The sequence below is a fragment of the Cololabis saira genome, chromosome 3 (assembly GCF_033807715.1).
Source record: "Cololabis saira isolate AMF1-May2022 chromosome 3, fColSai1.1, whole genome shotgun sequence".
Classification (NCBI taxonomy): domain Eukaryota; kingdom Metazoa; phylum Chordata; class Actinopteri; order Beloniformes; family Belonidae; genus Cololabis; species Cololabis saira.
In genome coordinates this window covers 16,443,952-16,466,088 of record NC_084589.1, presented here as the reverse complement: position 1 = coordinate 16,466,088, position 22,137 = coordinate 16,443,952, and the positions used below count along the sequence as shown (strand labels likewise).

Here is a 22,137-nt window from a genome sequence, read left to right as displayed (position 1 = left end):
CACATGTTGTGTCTGCTCTCATCAGTAATAATAAAAAACATCCATGATTGAGAGTACTGTACATATGACGTGCTCTCAAATAAAATCAATAATATATAATAAGTATAATAATATATATAATATATTAATAAGTAATAAAATAACCACACTTTATGCTTGTCCTAAAAAAAATATCACAAAAACATAACCACACACACATTGCGTGCCCAATGAAGCGAATAACACTCATGCGCTCGGTTGCAGGTGGCGGAAGTTTTTTCATGCGAAAATAAGATTTCTTATTTTGAATCATGATTACATACTAATAGAGGGTACCCATTGACGTCACTTCCCCACTGGACCACGCCCCCTTACTCGCACTGAGTGGCAAAAATGGCTGCAACTATTGGAGAAGATGGGATAGCAGCCGATTATGGGCTTAAATTAAAGGCAGCTGGACTTGACAGTGACCTGTACAGTTACCCCAAGAACCAGTGGTCCATGGACATTAATATTTGGCCATGAATCGAGTTTCCTGATATTTATATGTACTTAATTTCTATGCCGGGGAAATACACGAAGCAAAGCTTGAAGGCATACAAAAGTCCTGATGCTTGGTCCGACTTCAAGGCAGGATTTGTTGTAGAAATTAAAGTGATGAGGACACCGAACTTTATGATTTGACCGTTTAACGTTAGCTACCCAAAAATCCAACATTACCTGATACAAAATGGGAACCACAAATCCACGTTTCGGTGCCTGGAATCCAGTTGTTTCTGCGAATTGCAGCGATCCATTTGTCTCTCTTAAGCTTATTTTTCGGCAGTCTGTAAAACATTTTAGATGTTTTCCAGTGCTCAAACTGAAAGTCTACGCTGCCACTCAGTCTTTCTGCCACTCAGTGGACGTAACCCGCTGTGAAGTCGCATCTGTAACGTCATGCGCATTCCCTCTATAGCCTAAATGTAGAATACAACATGTTATTAAAACTATAACAAAAAAAATGCATCAAATTGTTGGGTGTGCCAGCTGTCTCTATGGGTGGCACCGGCACACCCATAGTTAAAGTAATTATCATCTAAATTGGTTGTATTCTGTTTTGTTTTTTTATTTTTTTTATTCTGTTGACCTCATTTTGTTATAAAGCATTTTGCAGTACTAAAACAGGTCATCAGAAAGTCCACAACTACGCCACTGTTACGGCTTTAAAATTATGAGTGTATTTTCTGTTTGTATCTTAACTTCCTAAAACACTAAGAACACTTATGTGGGCATCACAAGTTTTGTTTTCCAGGTCATAATATTTCATTTCTATGGAAGCCCAAAGCAACGAGAAAAAAAAACAGGTAATAAAGAGACTGAAAAATACGTATATTGGAATGGTTATTTGAACTTTCATAAAGCAAGACTTTTTTTTACGCTACTATAACTATTGTACAGTATAGCAGTGCTGAACAAGTTAACAGATCAGAGTCAGTAATTACAGTCATCACTCTTTTGTTGTCCAGCTTTTATCTGCTCTCTAAGTTCAAGTGTGAACTCTGTCTTTGAAGTCTCCAGATTTCATAACTGATATTAGAATAAATAACATTATACAACTCTGAATCAAAACAAATGCCATACTGGTCTGAACCGGTCCACCAAAAATCCAGATATGTATGTTTAGACTTCCAGAAAGTGTCTCAAAATAGCCTTCTCTTCCTGGTTGTATTTCATTGCGTCATGGCTGTACGCCTATTCTAACAATAAAAACAGGTTTGGCTTCTTTCTTTTGTAGGAGACTGGAATGCTGTCCTGTCCATGTGACCGAGGCAGGTGCACGTATATAAAAGGCATCACCATTGTGTCTGCTCATTGTGAGTTTCCTCAGAACCGATCACACAACTGGGAATCAGACCAGACGTTGTGCCTCAGGAGTAACTACTGCAGGTGAGTCTGAACATCAGTAACTACCACCCATCACCTGAATGGTGTGCAGCTCAGCCACTGGTGTGTCTAACAGCTGGTGATCATGTAAAGAATTCTGCAGATATGAGATTTCTGTATATCGTCTGTTTTCAGAGCTGCCTGTGCACGTGGTTGCTATCCAGAATGTTGTCCTTCCTGTTCGTTGCTGCCCTTTGTGCCAGCTGCTTGGCATCACGTAAGAAGTTGATTCATCTGCCAATCGTTTTTACACTAATATTTGCTTTTAAAATTCAGATTACAATTTTACAGGCTATTTCTTTCTGAATAAATGTGGTGGAGTAAAGTTGAGTCCAAGTGCAGAGGCCTCTCCGTGTTCTAACGTGACTTTATCTTGTTCTTCAAAGCCGTTTTGGTCCACTATTCGTACTCTACAGCTGTCGGAAGTGGCACCGGCACTGCTTTCTCCTCCACCGCCAATGGAAGGATCACCGCCGTCAGAGTCTGGGAGAACAACAACGCCTACATAAAAGGGTCAGTCTCTCCTCTCATAGAAGCATGTGCTGGTGACTGTGCGGGTTAAAGTCCAAAAAGTTGGATATGATTTAAAATAACTTTTTAATGGATAGTTAATGTCATGTAGAAACATTTTTGAAGGAAGTAGCTGAACCTTTAACCTGTCCCAATAATATCATGACTTTTCTTTCTTTAATTTGAACTTTTTTATAGTTATTTAATATGTACATATGTTAGAAAGTTTCTAAAAGATTCCAAATACACACATCACTTAAATTGTATTTTTAGGCACAAACAATTTGTACAATTAAAGTATAGATTGTGTTGTCCATACTTTTATCTCAGACTTCCTGTAAAGGAGGATAGGAGTGTCGTGTGAATGGCATTTATTTTCATCATCAGTTATTAATTGACTGTTAAATTAAGTGTATGATGTTAATACCTTTACATGGCGTCCACTTCAAATATGCAATGTAAAGGTATAACAGCATTTAAATAACTTTACACTGGCACGAAGGTACAATTCATGGACATTTTTTCTGGTATACCTAAGCTACTTGTGTTTGGAGATAACATACACTAATGAATCATCTTAAATCTACTCTCTTCACTACAAGTTTGAAGTAAATCTGAGCACCTTGTCAACCCTGACATTGAGCCAAAGCATGTGAAGTGTAGAATCTCTCACAACTCTGACACTGCTGCTGTTTGGAGGCTGTTACCTGGGGAACTCTTTGCTCTTTAAGGTGCTTTTACTGTGTGCAGTTTTAAATCGAAGCGCTTGGAAAATGTTGGTCATAAAAAAATGCAAATCAGCTCTCTGACCATTTAAAGACCTGTTGGCAGTGTCTAAAATACCACAGAAAAGGTAAAAGGAGAAGCTAAATGGAGAAAGTGATAGATTTAGAAAATTCTACTTCAACAAGGATTTGAAAATGCTGCAAGGAAAAGAAAATGAAAAACAGGATTATCTTTTTCATTGCTGAATAGAAAATTAATTCCTATAGGGAATTTTAAATTCAGATACTTATTTCTCTATTTAATAATTATTTTTCAAAAAGATTTTAAAATTACATTATTTAATAATTAATTAATAATTATTAAATGATTCCATTTTGAATAAGCTTAGTAAAATATTGAATAAAAAGACACTTTAAAAATTGGAAAATCTATTGAGGTATTTAAGTAATAGTTATTTTATTTCACAATTAATAACCAATGATGAAAATGCCTTTTTACCATTTCCTGGTCCTGCATCAACCTTTTTTCATCTACATTATTTATTTTTCAGTTTATATCATTACTGGTGTAATGTTTAGCAGTCCAATGTCCAATTTTTCATCTCACCTACTCGTCTAAGTTATATCAAACTCTGTCTCCATTCCAGTATTCAGCTTCGCCACGAGTACACCTGGGACATAGTTCTTGGTCATAAACTTGGTGAGCCACAGGAACTGGAACTGTTCGATGGAGAGGTCATTACTCAGGTCAGAACTCTCATTGTTACTTAAGTATTATTTCGATAATATTGCCATCCAATCAGTCTCCTAAATACATTCTGCTTTCTTTTAGTGCTTGATCATTTAAAGTATTTATCATCTAAATTGGTCTTATTCTGTTTTATTTTTTAATTTTTTTATTCTGTTTACCTCATTTTGTTATAAAGCATTTTGCAGTACTAAAACAGGTCATCAGAAAGTCCACAACAATGGGACTGTACTGCACCTCAAGTGTCTCATTTGTGGTTCAGGCTTTTCCTCTTTTTGTCAACATCATCAGCATAAAACACATTTGCAAACTCCCTGTTAAAGACCATGTTAATGCTCTCATTATTGGTCCCTGCTGTGTACATTTCAATTCTTACTTTGGCTCCATTTCTCCCGCAAAGCTAATATTTTGAGGCCTTATATTAGTTTATTTGTTTCTAGAAAAGGTGAAGCAAAACTGGAATGAAGGGAATTACACGTTCAATAAAATAAGTAGCCTATAACAGATTTCCCTTTTTCTTTTTCTTTCAAAGGAGTAATCTCATGTGATTGCATTATAATATATTGGGTATACCACCGTTTTACCTGCTTGTGCCGCTTGTGTGTTTTAGATCTCTGGTAAATACCACCCTTCAAACTACATCTACCAGCTGATATTTGTGACATCTCGTGGGCGCAATCTGATGATCGGTCAGCCACTCCAGGTCAGCATTATCTCCTGTCTTTGTGTTTATCTTTTAAAGCGATATCGATTCGTGGTATTTCCTTATATTTTTGTGTGTATGTTTTGCAGACATCCTTCAACTTCTACCCGGCCCACCAGGACGGGGAGCTCAGGCTGCTGAGCGGCCGCTTCAATAATGCCGGGATCACCTCTCTGGGCGCTCACTGGGGCGTGGTGTACATGGAGGACAGCAACAGCACTGACGTCAGCTCCATGTGAAGGTTCCCGTCGTACTACAGACACCATCCAGTCTGGAATGACAGAACAGTTCCGGTTCTTTTCCCTATTTTAGTTTGCACTGGAACTTTGCCAAGCATGGTCCACAAATAGAAACTCTCTCTCTCTCATATGTCTCCTGAGCGGTGGAGGGCAGCTTTATCAAAATTACTCTATAATCAAAGGTCATGAATGAAATGAAGGAATCATTCAGACTATTTCAACATGGGTGCACTAAAATTGACCATAACCTGTTTGTATCACAGGATAGGTTTAACTGGAGTATATTGACAGTTATGAAACAGAATCAATGGTGTCTGTATGAAATCAATTATGCTTTGATTTATTAAGCGATTGCAAACTGAAAAAAGCATTATTTCTATGAAATAAGAGGCAAGTAAAAACTTGCATATCTGCAAACGTGAGGAGACGAATGCTTTATTTTATTTTATTCCTCATACTATATCACATAGATTTTTAGAAAAGTCAGTCATAAAAAAAATCATTAAAATATACAAAACACAACTCATCATAAGATATGCAGTTTTCGTGAGCTCTCTAAAAGTTAAATATTTTTGTTGTTTTTTATTTTTGGGACCTTGCACATTTTTAAAAAGTCACAAATAAAATATTAATAATGTCTGTGTCTGTATATCGTTTTGTATTCTGGACCCAGTGTCTGCATATAAAGTTTATATATATATAATAAGAATAATCAAAATCATGTTTATATGTAATAAAGACGTTAACACAAAACAAATATTAACACTGGTCTTTCTTCACGTAGCTGAGAACTGCCCAGAACAAGCTTTTGCTCTGCTGTTTTTTTAATTGATCTGGTTTATCAGTGAACTCGACTTCATCGTGGTTTAAACGCAGCATCGACAGTGCTGGTTGATAAAGAAAGTGCTCCTCTGCCTCCCTATCTTGCGATGACGCACAAGGAAGTGTGAATGCTGTTGCAACAAAACAAGAAAACAGAAGAGGCTACTGCTCCTCTTCTTTGGATCTCCATACACGGTAGCTCAGGTAGCTGCTGCTCGCGTAGCAGAGTGTGGTTAGGAAGGCAAACACCTGAGGAGAGAGAGCGTCGATGAGAAAAAACAAGTTGTGAAAAAACAGTTGGAGAAGAAACGAAAGAGACTTGGTGAAGTTAGATTTTTATGTATTCAATTTGAACTGAAATAAATGAACAATAACAATAAGGGATGCAAAGTTCAGTTTTGCTTATCAGCCTTTGAAAAGAGTTACAAAACATTTTATGAAACTAACTTATAAAACTGACCCAACGATACAGAACATTCACCAGATTTAGATACCCTCAAGCGGATTTATGCTAAATATATGATTATCCTTCTAGTTTGCTTTCTCTCATCACGTTATCTAAATTTTAAGGATCTCCCTGAACGATCAAGTTTTTTTATCTCCTCTTCTTCTCTTTCCTTTCTTCAGATCAACCCTCAGTTATTAATTAGAAGTATCTCATCACCATAATTATTCTCCATTGCTTGTAGTTTGTTTTGCTGGTCTGTATAGATGTCTCTGTTGAATACCTACTGACATCCTGACCTGCAGTCCCAGCCTCCCCACCTCCATGTCTGCTGCTTAACTATATTTATATACTCATCTCTGTAGTACACAAACTAACCATGTATCAATAATATGTACATTACTTAGTTCTGCTCACAGATAGTTACTGTATTTTCCGCACTATAAGGCGCACTTAAAATCCTGAATTTTTTTTCAAAAATCGTCAGTGCACCCTATAACCCGGGCGCCTTATGTAATAATTTTGCTTTGCTTACTGACCTTGAAACCAATTTTATGTGGTACACTGCTCTCAAAAATCTGTCAATGTTTCGGTGCAACTTTAATAAGAGATGAAGCCACTCCGCTTGAATGATCAGCTGACACATTAAAGTCGGTCCTTGGTTGGATACGGGTTGTAACGTCAGACAACGTTAGATAACTAATTATGTAGTGATGTAAGCAAGCATCATCCAACATCTAGTCATGTTACCTTAATGTAATTAGACATCAAGCCAACGTTAGGTTTATAGAGTAAACCCAGTTTTCAAATCTGTATCATAACCCAATTATAATCAAATGTTGGAATACAATGTTGTTCCAACCTCACACTAACAACGATGAACCAATCATACCCCTTTTACACCAAGCTGGTTCCAGGGCTGGTGCTAGTGCTGGAGCTAGAGCCGGTTCGCGGTTGGTTCTTAAGTAAGAACCGTTTGCTTTTACACAGAGCTGGTGTTGGCCTGGAGCTGGCCAGAGAGCCACGTCATCACGTCACCACTCCCCCTCGTTTTCATCCCCACCCTGATCATGAAGCTGAGAGCCAAAAGCTGTTTTAATTTCAGCTGTAGCGCTGTTAATATGGCACTTTATTAAGTTTTAATATTTTTTCAGGTAAAGTAACCTTTAAGATCCCCAACCTGGGCTCAGTTTATCCAAATAACGCCTGTTAAGAAATTTGACCCGATGTTTTCGGAGATGATGAATTTCTGGCTGACTGCTGGCTCCGGAGCTGATTTATGGTTCCGCGTTAAATCGACGCAGAGCCTACGGCGTAGGGTACGGCTTACGGCGCCCGTCGCCGCGTAACCTACGCCGTAGGCTCTGCGTCGATCGTCACACCATATGAGGAAGCTGAGAGCCAAAAGCTGTTTTATTTTCAGCTGTAGCGCTGTTAATATGGCACTTTATTAAGTTTTAATATTTTTTTCAGGTAAAGTAACCTTTAAGATCCCCAACCTGGGCTCAGTTTATCCAAATAACGCCTGTTAAGAAATTTGAGCCGGCAGCTTCTCTCCTTTCCTCTCCTCAGGAGCTCCTCTCCTCCGTAACATACGCCGTAGGCTCTGCGTTGGTGTAACGTGGAACCAGAACCGCGGGCTGGGAGGCGTCCCCGCGGGCCAGGATTTTTTATTAAATAAATGGATGGAGCTGCCGCTGCATCGGCGGGCTCCGCAGCCTCGCGTCCAAGCGTCCCGGGGCTGGAACGCTCCCCCGCGGGCTGGGACGCGAGGCTGCGCCGCTGCATCGGCGAGCACGGAGCCCGCAGACGTTACTGTTGGTGGATTGTACCGTAGACCACTGCTGCTTCTGTTTTACATCCATTATTAAATAAATGGATGTAATAATAAAAGAGTCTACTAACTTAACCGCCGTCTTCCACGCTCCGTTGTTTAAAAACGGCGCGCTTCCGTGTTTATTCTGCTCTGGTTGTTCAGTAACACCGTCCCCAGCCCCGCCCCCAGCCCCCGACGTAAAGCGGTTCTTTGAGCTGGACCAGCAGCTCAAAGGGGCTGGCGTAGCGCCCGTTTTGAGAGTCAGGAGCCGGAGCTTAGGCTGTGTAAAACCAAAGAACTGGTGCTAAGTCTGGCTCTAGCCCAGAACCAGCCCTGGAACCAGCTTGGTGTAAAAGGGGTATCAGAGAACATGACGTAGTACTATGTTTACCTCCTCCACTTTTTATTGGTGGATTCATGGACATGAATGTTATAAACTGTGACAACTGAACAATATTCTGATGTATTGTGAATGAGTTAAATAAAGTTCAACTCACCTGACTGTTATGTTTTGCTTTATATATTTTATCATGCGGCTTATAACCCAGTGTGCCTTATGTATGAAAATATACTTGTTCAAAAATATTGCGCCTTATAATAATGGTCCGCAAAATACGGTGATACTAATATTTTATCTTTTGCACCTTTGACAGTGTGTGTGTGTCTGTTTTCTCTTTTCCTGCTCTGCCCAGCCGGCCTCCAGCAGGAGGGTCCCCCCTTATGATCCAGGTCCTGGTCCAGGAGTTTTTCATAGCCAATGTTTGGCTTAAGGCTTTCTCCCACTAGAGGATTTTTTACCTGCCAGTGTTTATGTTTATGTAATTATTGCTCGTGGGTCATGTTCTGGGTCTCTGGGTAGCGCCTAGAGAATACTTGTGTTGTAATAAGACGCTCTATAAATAATATTGAATTGAACTTGGTTTCCTGGAGCAGCTTACCGCTGATGCTGCCCAGCAGTTGTAGCTGTGGCGCCCCCTAACGGCCTGGTTGAGGGACACAGCCTCCACCACTGATGTCACCAGATACAAAGCAGCTGCACTACAGTTAAAACACAGCGACTGGAGGACGAATGGGAGAAAAGACAAAACACACGGGACTCAGTTAAAACCCACATAAAACCCACACAAAATAAATGAATGACTAAAGCTGAACTGTTGGTGCACTATCTGCGTGTGTTACCAGTGTCGTCCAGGGCATCTGCGGTATCCTGTGGTGAACTCCGGTGATGTAAATCACAAAGAGGCATACTGTTAAAATCCAGAACAGGATGGACACAAACATGACCCAGCAGAGAGAAGGCAGATGAAAATAATCTGTACCCCCGACCAGAATCCACACCAACATACCACACACCTGAAGAGAGCACAGGAGACACAACATACTTCCTTTAGCTTATTATCAATTGCTTGTTAGTGAGTAATTTCCAAATGTTTTGCACGCAACCCACTGCATCCCTGCTGAATTAAACTGTTGTGGCGGAAAGTGACTGAATCTCCTTGCCAACTTAGCACCCCACCCTTCCCTTTTCACAACAAAAAATTCCTGCTGGATATTTCATATCACAGGAAGAAAACTTTTGTTGGCACTAAGCAGAACTGTGCAGCACTTTCTTTTAGAGTCAAATCCCTTGTTTCAGTAGTAGCACAGTCACGATGAGTTTAACCCGTTTCTGCAGGATTTTCATGGTTTAATACTAATTTTTTTCTATTCATCTAACATGTGGAGTCATTTACTAGACGGCTGATGCATCTTTTACAGGCAAACGCAGCCTAAAAAAGTCACATTCTACTTCTGTGCAAAAGGGTTTAAATCTGATTATTTCAATTGTGGGAGCCAGCCAGTCTGTATTTAGAGAAAGGCTGTCCAGACTTTTTTCCTTCAGTTGATTTGAAAAGGAAGAGAGACAATGAGGGAAAGAAAAGAGGAAGAGTTGATTTGCTTGGTGTTTTTGGTTAACTTCCTTTTTTCACAGAAACATAGCTTGGAATTTTTATTCAACTTTGCTCAAAACGCTGTCGGTTTTCTCTTATTTCATGTTTATTTCATTTAAGATGCATTCTTTATCAAAAAAATAAAATTAAATAAGCATCTTTTTCCCCCACACAGATCTTTCTTATTGTTAGTAATTGTTGAATGGTACTCAGCTCAGACACTGATAGTGCTGTTTCTCATCCTCTTCTTTGACTTTAGACAAATGAACACTTGAGAAAGCCAAAAAGAGATTTACTTCTCTACTCATGTGTCTCATAAACATTACAGGCCACATTAGAGCTATTTCTGAAAGACTGCTGATTGTTATGGTCATAAGTTCTCCTTCTCCGCTTGATTTCAGAACTATGTAACATTATAACGATGTAGCCTTCAAACATCTTAAACTCACATGTCACACTTACTATCTCGGCCAGCAGGAGCATTCCTTTGGCAGTCGTGGTGAAATGCTGGTCAAAGGCCAAGGTAGAGGTTGAAGTGTTGTATTGTGGTAATGAGGGACCCCTGCGGCTCGACATCACTGCTTGTGGCTCCGTGATGCACTCAGACGGAGAGCCTGTGTGCTTTGACTGAGGCTGTCACTACAGCAGAGGAAGTTTTGTTCCTGTCCTGGAATCCTGCAAGGACACCCGTCTGTGAAACAATGGAGTGTGAAAGCTGGAGCTGTCACTATCTCATCAGTCTCAGTTTAGAAATGACTGGCTCAAAATGGACCACATGGATTTAAAAAAATATATATATTTTTAGATCTTTTATTGTCTGGTCGAGCAAAAATTGATGTGGAATGCTACATTACACGCCAAAGTGGCAAGTTATTAGAGATGACAACCACGTCAATTGTTTTTATTGGTTGATGCATGTGGAGAACTGCATGAGGCCTCCTGCAGAACACACTGCTATCAGCAGCTCTGCTTGATGATGATTAATGGTGTTACTGTAATATGCCAGAAGAAAAAAAGGCAACAATGTATGGCAAAATGCACACAAAACATACATAACGCTTGTACAAGTTGTGCATTTGACTGCAATTGGCTCTAAACTAGTTGGATGTCATATATTATATGTGTGTGTGTGTGTGTGTGTGTGTGTGTGTGTGTGTGTGTGTGTGTGTGTGTGTGTGTGTGTGTGTGTGTGTGTGTGTGTGTGTGTGTGTGTGTGTGTGTGTGTGTGTGTGTGTGTGTGTGAAAACAACCCTGAGTGTGGGTCTGCACACACCTCTTTAAAACGAAAAGAAAAGGAAAGAAAAAAATACTGCACTGCAGTAACTAAAACAGTGAGTAGCTTCGGCCACAAGGGGGCAGTAGTTACACATGAACAGCGAGCAACCCTTCCCGCACCAGAAACAGCAGAGCATGGGGGACAAAAGAGAATAGGTTGAGGCCAAACAATGCTCACTGAGCTGGTTAATTATTTGCATTGGCGTGCGTATAAATTGCTGTTTTCACTCATTTATCCTTTTGTTGTTGTTGTGTGACGAAGCAACACTAATTTATTTCCTGACTGCACACTCCCCAGAGAAGTGAGTCCTCGGCCCGCTTGCATTCAGTGGAGACTTTAATAACTAGATGTTCTACGCTGCTGTGACCTTTGAAATTTAAACGCACCGCTGTGTAACTGTGCGTGTGCATGTTTGTGGAGACGGAGCGGAGGACTTCGCCATGGACTAGATCAGACTGGAGAGTAAATTCATACCAGGGCTATTCTGATCAATAGGGGTGGATGGGGGGCGGGGGTAGCACCCATTTCCTCAGGAAGTATTCAGGATGACCAAGTGACAGTAAAGGACTAAACTGAATATGAAGACAATACAACTGTCATTAAATAATTTAAAATCAAACCAGAGTTTCCCAAACACTCTTTCCCAATGAAATAATTGTAGATCAGTAATTGTCACATGAAGTTGCGTTGTGGTGCTCAGCTGCAGCCAGTATCTGGGGCCATACATTATCTGACTGGTTGTTTTGGATGCTTCTTGCAAGACTAATTCTTCCTTGCTGGGCACATCTCCTCCATTTGGGAATACATCCACTGCAGCAATCCATACTTTGTATTACCCTGTCTTTCTTTTTCTCTTTCCCTCATTTACTGAAGCATTAGGCCACCCTTGCCTGTCTGCCTTGGTACAAGTCAGACATGTTGCTAGCACAATAACAAAACTAATGGGATACCAAAGCATTTCTGTATGTGAATTTTAGCTGTATGTGCCTGGAGACTTTCTTTAAGACTGAAAGCTGCTTATCACAGCAGGACTGGGATAATTTTAAAATCAGGCTATTAAAAAAAAAAAGAAAATGCAAATGCAAGTTTTATTTACTAATAATACTAGTCACTCTTAATCACTTCTTTTTAACCAACTAACAGTGCCAACTATTCTGACATAAATTATCACAAGCTTCTATGACGTTATTGGATTAATGTGGCTATATTTGCAAATTTGGAATCCACGATTATAATGTCTTTTTTTGGATTTGAAAATGGTACCTTGAATCAGTTATGATGCTCTAAACTGTGAAATTAAGTGCATTTGTTGCAATTAAACATACAAGACAGAGATTTGTTTGTATGGTGTGCTTCACAAACTCTGCTGCCAGCGCAGTATCTGTAGTGAATGTTCGGACAAGGGAAGTCTCTGTTAAAGCGTCTCCTCGGCGACGCTTTAACAACACACAACACAACCGTGATTTCTGACTGGTCACCTGCAGTTAGTTTAGAGTTTTTGCAACAGCATTTCTAAGATATTGAAGTTAAAGTTTGTCATACATCAGTTGCACAGCTGCTGAATAGAATAAGCCAGTACCCAAAACACATAATTATGGCTTCTTTTTTTTTCCCCTTTTCTGAGCTTACATGTTTAATGTTGAAGTTGGCTGAATTTTTTGAAAAAATGATCAAAAAGTTTGACTCTTCCATTAGAATCTTGCCCAACTGATACTATGACAATAAAGCACTTAAAACTATTATGGATGCAATGAACCAATTACTAGTATATAAAAAACCTATTATAATAATTAATAGTAGAGAAAAATTGATAAGCTATAAATAAACGTTTGCCTACTATGATAACTTCTTTCTTGCATTTTGTAAAATAAATCTAGACCCTAAACAAAACAAAATGCATCCAAGCATCAGAGGGAAACAGGTGGTTCATGGTTGCTCTCTCGTTTACAGTGTTTTATTTGTATGATTGCACATTCACAACCGCTGCCTATCATGTGGTAACACATCATTTAATTCATAGTCAGGAAAACTACCGAGATGTTGGAAAAGCCCTGACAATTGTAGCTTCTGTGACATTACATCAACTTTTTCCCAATATTTTTTTATTTAACCTTTAACACAGAAGTAGAAACTCTAGAGACTTTACATCTCAAAGGGTTCCCTGGCCAAGTTGCCAGAAAATCTACAGAAATGATGATACACAAAAATAGTAAGTAAATATCAAATAAACTATAAAATATCATAATTTTATATGTTAGAACCTTACTAATATCTTAAAAAAAACAAAACTAGTGCATAAAAAAACAGAGAGGTGCATAGTTTAACATGTTTTCATTCATTTCAGTGCAGACGTGGATGAAATAAGTCATCCTTTGGAGTGGAAGCAGCAACTTTCCATACTTTTTTGAAGGATATAAGTTAGTCGATAGGTTGGGAGCAGAACAACAACAGCCTTGTAAACAAGAACAAGCTAATGTATGCATGTACTTTTTGGTACTTTTTTTTTTTTTTAAACTTTTTTACTTTTTTGAGATCTTTTAAAAGCACTCTATAAATAAAATTGATTATTATTTATTATTACTTTTTTATGTATTACTGGGTTTACCAGCACAACTTCTTTATTTATATTCTACTTGTTTACTTGCCTTCTTTTAAATGGTGGTTAATTGTGAATTGTAAAGGAAAAGTGAATAATCACTAAAGCAATGATAAACTGAGGGTTAAGGAGCTTCGGTTTTGCATTTAAAATCATCATGAGTTTGGTTCATTGTCATTTAAAACAAGTTTTTGATCATAAAAAGAATACATAGTTTTAAAAGCCTGTTGTAGAGCCTAATTAGGTATAAGCACAGAGTAGAACATTATCATATCATTAATATAAAAGTGGAATTTGAAATGTTTCAATCAAGATGGTGTGTGTGAATAGAAGTGGTCCCAGGACCGATCCATGAGGAACGATCTTGATTGCACTGAAAGAGCTCAAGGTAATACTTTGGCGTGGCCTGATTTGAAGCTAGTTGAAACTGATTATTTGTCCAAGTAATCCTAAAATGTGAATGAAGAACAGTTATTTTCCTGCACCCAATCGAATTTCAGAATTTTACCAGTCTTGAATCCTTTATATTAAACCTTTGTGATATTTATGATTCTTGGCTCTACCAGAATACTCTCAATACGCAATGGGTGCAAATATCATCTATGCTGCAAACTCACTCAGTTTATCCATGTTGTATTTCTTTCTTTCTTTCTTTCTTTCTTTCTTTCTTTCTTTCTTTCTTTCTTTCTTTCTTTCTTTCTTTCTTTCTTTCTTATTTACTGCAAGACGGTGAGCACACCAAGACACCCGGCTGCCCACGATGATCGCCCTTCGTACTTGTTTATCTTCTGAATTTCATGAGTTTCTGTGAGAGGTTGTGTCTGTTGAATTGCCACTGTGAAATCTTTACTACAAGTATGTTTGTGGTCTGTGAGTCTCTCAAGTTTTTAAAAATCAATTATGATTTGGAAATCCTTAAGTGTGTAGCCAGACAAATAAATTATTTATAAACTGAAACTCTTTCAATTGTTCCCTCACCATTGATTTGAGAGGCTTAACAACTTGGAGACAAGCCTGTAGTTGTTGAGGGCTGCAGGGTCACGCTTTTGAAACAAGCCAAGAACAAACACAGATTCACAAACACAAGAAACTGTAAACAATGAGAGATTAAAAACAGGTCAGAGGCAGTGCAATAAAATCAGCACCAAACTTTAAAAACTATGGCTACAGATGAGTTTCTAATGTCGACCAGTTTTATAGTTATATACCTCTGAAGCTCAGACTGTAGCCTAATACTGCATGATCCTGCAATGACGTAAAACTGCAGCCATGGGAAATAGCTGAAAGTATCAAAACTTAATATCTCTTTGACTTTTTGAAGGCGGTTTTTAATTTACTTCTCTCCCCCTTTTCATTGAATTGATCTGAATGAAATTAAAATGAACCTGGTCTTCCAGGGGCTCACAAACATGCAGGAAAGTTAGTCAAATAATTATGATCACTGAGCAGTTTAATTGAAAATGAGAAAATAAAAGGAATCAAATCAGTTTTCCACATACTCCAAGGGGAATTATGCAATGAACTATAAAGGGTTGCTGTTGCCGGGGTTGTGCTTTCATTCCTCTTTTCTGAGAGAAAGCTGCGATGTTTTACACCTCTGCTGAAAATGACAGAGCTTTTATTTACGTTCTCCTCCCCTGCTCTGACTTTCGAACATTGCCGTTTCCACCGGTTTTTCTTGCCTCACCATATTTACTCATCTTTCCTTCCCTCTATTCTCCCCAGGTTTGTCATCGTCTTCATGGAGCGTGTTTGGAAACTGCTCATGTGACACAGAGCCCCATCATTGTTAAACACACCCTGCATCATTTACCGAAACTCAGCATGCTAAGATGTGAATAACCTGAACTCCCCCTGAACCTCCACGCACACACACACACACACACACACACACACACACACACACACACACACACACACACACACACACACACACACACACACACACACACACACACACACACACACTAATAAGTGTGTGTTCACCCAGATGCCACACTGTAATTGGCCACTGTGGCTTCCCGCTGAGGCAAAGATATTTATAACGCACATGCTTAAAGACATACGCACTAATCCTTGCCTCGGCAACATCTGCCACATCCCTCAACACATGTGCTGGTTAAATGCAGCCACACACTCGCACACACATGTTGGCACACACTTTCACATGTGCACACACAGCGTATAACCAAAAAACGCAGCCCCTCCCTGTTTAACCACCGGTACTGAAATCACTCCTAAATAGAAGTGGTTATTCACCGAAAGGCATGGCCTCGTCCTCGGAGAGCGAAACCTGCTCGTTTTTTCTTCTCCAGCAGTGTTTCTCTTGGACTGCTCTCCTGGTGCTGCGGCAAGGCCTCTGGAACAATGTCTGAATCATGTGACAGCACACATTTGTAATAAAACTCGCAGGGAAGGAGTTATATTCCTTTGAAAAGTCTCTCCACCATGTGACACCAGTGTAAATCTTTAATTTTTTTTTTTTTTTTTTGCTGTTTTTATCTACTCACTTCTGGCTGATTATACCCGGGGCTTTGTCATTAACATTTTCCTTGTTGACATAATCAGACTGTTTTCAGAAAACCCACTCTCACCCAATACCCGTCCCCCAAATGATAATATTCTGTTGACCACGAGCATTTCTGTCTATATTTGTTTGGCTAACATTCACTGACAGTATTTCCTCAATAAATAAGGGTGACGTGATGTTAAAACTTGCCAGCAGCTATTTGAAGTGGGAGCTCAGCACAAAATAATAAATGCAAGACCCTAATTAGAAAGTCTCCGAGAGGAAGCCACAGCTGCTTCTCACCTTTTCGACTCAAAGTAAATTGCTTGTGAGAGTGTATTACCGGATGACAGAATATTGTTTAAAATGGCTTTCGGATTTTGCTCATTGTAATGCTGGACTATTTTACCCAGTGTTAAGTGGTTTTAGCCTAAAAAGCAACACTGAAGCTTTAGCTGAAAATGAAATGTGATCATATTAAATTGGCAAGTACTAAGTGTGACAATCATGGATGAAATCTTCTTAAATCATAACACTCGTGATCTAATCTTTCTGCTCATCATATGACAGAAAATTATCAGAAAAGTCAAGCATGTAGTTAATCAAATTCATATATGAAATCATTTGTACTGACGTAACTTACAGAAACGGTGGTGCAGACTGACCTCCAAGTCAAGTGTGCAAGATGATATCGCAGACTCTATATTTAACTTTCAAACATCATTTATTGTCATGGAAAAGTGCCTGTAAATCTCCTGTGGATTTTCTAGAGGACATTTCTTTGGGGAAAGTTATCCAAACCCTTACCAAACACTAAGTTAAAATGAACGGAAACAGTGAATGAAAACAACACTTAAGTCACGAAGTAAAACAATGTGGTCCAGTAAATATCTCTCTGCGGTTTCAAACTCAGGTCTTGTATTGGGGCTTCGCCTGTCAATCTATTCAAAAAAGAGGAAACCATCTCTAAAGTCATGTCAAAGTACTTAGGTCGCACCTAAGCATAGGTTCGATGTTTGCTCAGCTCTTGTGAGAACGGGGGCTTAAATGTTAGTCATTTTCCCTGAGACTATTTACTCATTCAGGGCATATTAGTGATATTTATACAGCACAAAGTTTTACAATCTCTACAGCAAACAAAGCCCAGAAGATTAAATTTCGATATCATTTCATAATCTCCAATTTATGAAAGTATTTTCTTTAATGGCATAAGCTGTTTTTATCAGCTGCGGCTTGTTTTATGTCCGAGGGGCAGGGATGCTTTGTCCAGGTTGGCACGGAGAGAGATCTTCCATCTCTTGAAGAGCGTTTACTGTGTACCAGCCTCACTAGTTAACAGAGACCGGGGGGAGGGGGAGGGAGGGAGAGGGGGGGCGTTGCAGAGAGGGAGAAAGCGATGGATGTATCAAACAGCAGCCCCCTGCTGAGCAGGGAATGGAAAAGCTGCTGGCACCACCATGAATATTTCAGCAGATAGCTACAGCTCTCTGTACCACCCGCTTCACCCCCTCTCTCTGTCTGTCAGTCTCGCGCTCTCTCTGTGTCTCATCTTTTCCTTCTTTCCACTTCCCTCCCTCTTAACCCCCCCCTCCAAACCCCCCCCCCACCCTCTGCTTCCCTCCCTTTACCATCTCATGGAATGGACTGTGATAATGAAGGGAGTGATAGAGAAGTGAGACAGAGGAGAGACCTCTTCGGATGGATTTCTGGGGAGCTGAGAAAATGGCTCCTGAATGTAAATCTGGAAGACGGCAGCAGAGTGTTGCCTCAACTTGGCTGCTCCTCCAACTCCACCCCGCCTCCCTCCTCCTCATCCCCCCCTTCAAGACACACTTGTGATGGTTTGGCCCGGGGTAGTTAGACAATAAAACCGAACAAATGGAGCAAAACAAATATCAGCAAATAGAGGGCTCCTCTGGAGACCTCCACAGAATTTAAACAGTACTGCTACTTTTTTCAATTATTTAACAACATATTTCCGCATTGGCTGTTTATTTTTTGCAAGTCTTCTTATCTTTTCAATTTTGGTATGTGTGGATTTATACGTGGGCTTTCAGAGCTGGTCTGTGCATTGGGGGTTGTTGATAAACCACGATGAAGCAGTGTGATGAATCCCGTGATCAGCTACAACTGCTGTGTCTAAGAACTGCACACAGTCAGCTACACAACAACAACTACTAGTTGCACGGCTCACAATAAAGGTGAGCTGTTACCTGGAGGTGCAATCTGTGTGATCTCAACTTGTTTTTAAAGCAAAAAAATGAAAATAAACTCCCGTTACATGTTTGTCTCGAAAGTGTAGCCTTTAAGTGTGAGTAAAACAAGTCACTTGAGACTGGGAAAGTTTATTTGAATAATATTCAGATTTGATGTGTGTGGCGGCTCCTCGTTCATATTTTTGTCATCAAACCCAAAATAAACAAACCCCTTGGGTTGCCGAGAGTTTGCCATCGATTCAGATATAAGAAGAGATTCAGCGTGTCACATCCGCCCAATTTAGGAAGCTTTTCTTATTGATTCTGTCGCTTTTTTAGAGAAAAACTCCTCAGTCTATACCCTATATGGCTACTTATTATTACCTTTTATGCAGCTTAAATGTTTTCAGTATCTTAGCACACAGATTGATGACTCGTCACAACCTTGATCATGATCAATGCTCTCGTATCATTCAACGGATTACCTCATGGCTGTTTCATCTCCACATTTGTTTTACATATAAATGCCTGTCACACCAAGCATGCAGGACACATGATCAGTTTTGCTGCTGATGACGCTGTTATGGTGACAGACTTTTTAGAGCGATTGTAGATGTTGATAAGAATACTGTAGTATTCCTGCACTCAAAATAGTCCAACAGTGTCTATTTTTTATGTGGACAACTTAAATTAAAACATTTTATTCTTGTTTTTATTGCATCTGGTCTAAAGGCCCTGACACACCAAGCCGATAATCGGCCGTCGATGAGCGTCGGTGCGCGTCTGTCGGCCTAGTTCCCCCGGTGTGTCCCGCACGTCGCCACAGGTCGGCCGCATGTCGAATCGGCGTCGGCCGTCGGTGAAACAGCTCACTCTGTGATTGGCTGTTCAGGTAGCGAAGAAACGGAAGTGACGAAAGCAAAGCTAAGCTAAGAAAGCAAAGCTAAGAAAGCAAAGCTCTTTTCTTCTTCCACAAGCTGAAGGCCGAGGGCTGACAACGCCAGTGCCGATTCTTTATTCGTACGCATTGTGGTAGCGAGAGTGGTGTGGAAATGTGGTGTGAATATGAAGCCTATTTGTTTTGTTTACGGCTTCCCAGAGCTTCTGGTTTTTCCTTGTTTTTGAGTGAATACAGACTACCGCTGCCTGCTGGTATGGAGGGGAATTACCTCTCACACATGCGCAGAACGTACGTGCTAGTTGCCGTTGGGTGTCGTCTTTGCGGTGTGTCCAAGTGCTTCTTTTTGAGCCCGACCCAGCCCGACACAGGCGACGCAAGGCGACACAGCAGTCGGCCGACAGCGGGCGACGTCGGGTTGGTGTGTCCTCGGCTTTACTTTCTCGTTTACAGTATCTGCTGGTATGGACTAATCGCTTAAAAAAACAAGGACTGGCTTCTGGGCCTAGTCAAACGAAGTGGCAAAGGTTGTAGGCATGATGTTAAATAAGCTGAATGACCTGTGCAAACACAGAGCTCCGAGGAAAACCCGCGCCGTTCGGTCCAACCCGTCCACTTGCTGCATCCTCCCAGCTTCAGATGGAGCGTGCTGAGACGCAGGACCAACAGACTCAAGAGCTCGTCTGTCCGTGTTGCTCCTAAATAACTCAAAGTGATTTTATTTTCTTGATTTTCTTGTGTTATCAATTGTTGTGCGATTTGGTATATTAACCCCCCCCCAAAAAAATAAAACTAAGTCATAAAATTGCAGACCTTGATGAAAGACGAGAAATTATTGTCATTTCAAATCTCTGTTTCAATGTCAATCTCAAGTTTGGAAACATCAACAGTGCAAGAAAAAAAAAAGTCTGGCTCCATGTTATAGTTAACACAGCTGCCACTCAGATAATTGACAATGCAATTGACTTTCCAACAGCACTCAGCTATGAATACAGCCACATTATTTGTGTCCATTTTTCCTTCTTTTTCACCATAGCAACTTCTATTCATTGGTCTAGCAGTCGCTCTGATAGCAGTTGTGATATAGTCAGTTATTTTGCCTGCATACATAAAGAGATTACTTTTAAAGATAAAGCTATAACAATAATATCCTCCAGGTTTTAGTCAGTGGTCAATCCCTTCACAATACTATGAGAATCTCAACGCTTTGGGGCCACATGTATAGACAACACGGAGGACCTCTAAGATGTCTAATATATCATGTGAACTAATGCTAATGCTGACTAGCTCGTGTTTCTGTGAAATTAAACTGATTTAAACTGATTGTTAATCGTCTGAAAAACTGTAAGAACAAAAAAAAAACAACCTTCTGCATATTTGTAAAGTTTCCTGTATAATGGATTAAAAAACTGTAAACCATCTATTAATCTGCTCACCTCAATCTGATGCCAGGTCAAAGGGGTCTGCCAGATGTTATCCCAGCTGTCAGGGTGAAAGGCAGGTGAAGATCCTGGACATGTCAGCAGTCCGTCACAGAGCCACACAGAAAACAATTAACCACACATACTATTGATGCCTGTAGTAAACTTAGAATCACCAATAAGACTGTGAGAGGAAGCTGTACTAGCTGTAATATCACGCAAGCATGAAGCATGAACTACCTGACAAACGGACCACAGTTTGTGAGACTGGATGGTTGTGCAGCACAGGAGCACCACAGGGGACTGTACTCTCACCACTTTCACCTTCATGCTGTACACCTCAGCATAAAGTACTTCCAGTACAAGTTCTGTCATCTGCAAAAATACTCATAGATGATTCAGAAGGAAAAGAGACAGAGTGCAGAGAACTGGTGGACAGTTTTGTGGTCCATCACTTTTCTGTACTCCTGAATGTGAACAAGACAGAGGAGGTGGTTGTATATTTTAGGAGAGCCAAGACCAAGCTGAATAGTTTTCTCCGTCATGGGAAGAAAAGGTGAGGTTTGTTGAGGAGTATAAATACCTCAGTGTTCACCTGACAGCAGACTGGACTGGAGATGCAACGCTGATGCTGGTTATAAGAAACAACAGAGCAGACTACTTGCTAAGGAATCTTGGGTCCTTCAGCATTTGCAGCGAGATTTTGTGTATCTTCTTTAAGTCTGTTGAGGAGAGTTCAATCACGTCTGCAGTCATCTGTTGGGGGAGCAGCATCAGAGGCAGTAACCTAAAGAAACTGAACAAACTTGTATAACGAAGACTGGCTCTGTTCTGGGGACTTTTCTGGAGCCTCTGGAGCTAATTGTGCAAAGATCATGGACAACCCTGAGCACCCTCACCACAACACAGTCAGAGGTTTTTTCAGATCTGCTGCAGCACAGACCGCTAAAGGAGATACTTCCTGCCCACAGCAATAAACCTCTACAGTGAATCTAAAGAGACTGAAACCATGAAAACTACTGCAGCAACGAATCATCCTTCAAGTATTAATACAATATTTTTTGATTTGAATTTAAAATTGAATATGGATTTACAAAAATTAATAATTAAGAAAGAATCAGTGTATTGTACTGGTCCAATCACAAAGTAGAACTTTAAAGGTAAATTTGGTATTTTCAGATACCATATCAAGAAAAACAACCACCAATATGGGCAGAGAACTGATATCCGGCAGAGGAAAAACAAGAGCAGTTCAACTTTAAACTTTCAGAAGTTCAAACACTTCAAAGTTTGAAGGGTAATCATTGAACAACATGTTGAGTTTTCATTGTACTAAATGAGAAGGCCCCATTACATCTCGTATTAATTCTGAGCACCCAGCAGATTTTCTGCACATCG

At 40.0% G+C, this 22,137-nt stretch overlaps 2 protein-coding genes across 4 annotated transcripts in view; one reads left to right on the top strand and one right to left on the bottom strand.

The window, feature by feature from the left end:
- Nucleotides 1-1,775: 1,775 nt before the first annotated feature.
- LOC133440913 (prostatic spermine-binding protein-like) lies at nt 1,776-5,569 on the top strand. The gene is made up of 6 exons (XM_061718252.1): nt 1,776-1,908; nt 2,041-2,122; nt 2,292-2,418; nt 3,788-3,887; nt 4,499-4,591; nt 4,681-5,569. The coding sequence occupies exons 2-6, from the start codon at nt 2,071-2,073 to the stop codon at nt 4,828-4,830; spliced, it is 522 nt and encodes a 173-aa protein (XP_061574236.1). The 5' UTR covers nt 1,776-1,908; nt 2,041-2,070; the 3' UTR covers nt 4,831-5,569.
- cmtm8b (CKLF-like MARVEL transmembrane domain containing 8b) overlaps nt 5,270-22,137 on the bottom strand; it is a 57,551-nt gene continuing 40,683 nt past the window's right edge. For 2 of the 3 annotated variants that reach the window (XM_061718251.1, XM_061718250.1), the window contains 4 exons: nt 10,307-10,535; nt 9,093-9,266; nt 8,852-8,971; nt 5,270-5,901 (listed from right to left, as the gene is read on the bottom strand). In XM_061718251.1, coding sequence (XP_061574235.1) covers nt 5,815-5,901; nt 8,852-8,971; nt 9,093-9,266; nt 10,307-10,420 — 495 coding nt within the window. In that variant the 5' untranslated portion in view covers nt 10,421-10,535 and the 3' untranslated portion in view covers nt 5,270-5,814. The remainder of the gene's footprint in view (nt 5,902-8,851; nt 8,972-9,092; nt 9,267-10,306; nt 10,536-22,137) is intronic. The other variant, XM_061718249.1, reaches the window with a different exon arrangement.

Bases quoted from the DNA above. Each gene is read 5' to 3' on its own strand.
- LOC133440913 (XM_061718252.1), top strand. From the start codon at position 2,071: ATGTTGTCCTTCCTGTTCGTTGCTGCCCTTTGTGCCAGCTGCTTGGCA. The intron at 2,419-3,787 runs GTCAGTCTCTCC...TCTCCATTCCAG, and splicing joins AACAACGCCTACATAAAAGG to TATTCAGCTTCGCCACGAGT. The intron at 3,888-4,498 runs GTCAGAACTCTC...TGTGTGTTTTAG, and splicing joins ATGGAGAGGTCATTACTCAG to ATCTCTGGTAAATACCACCC.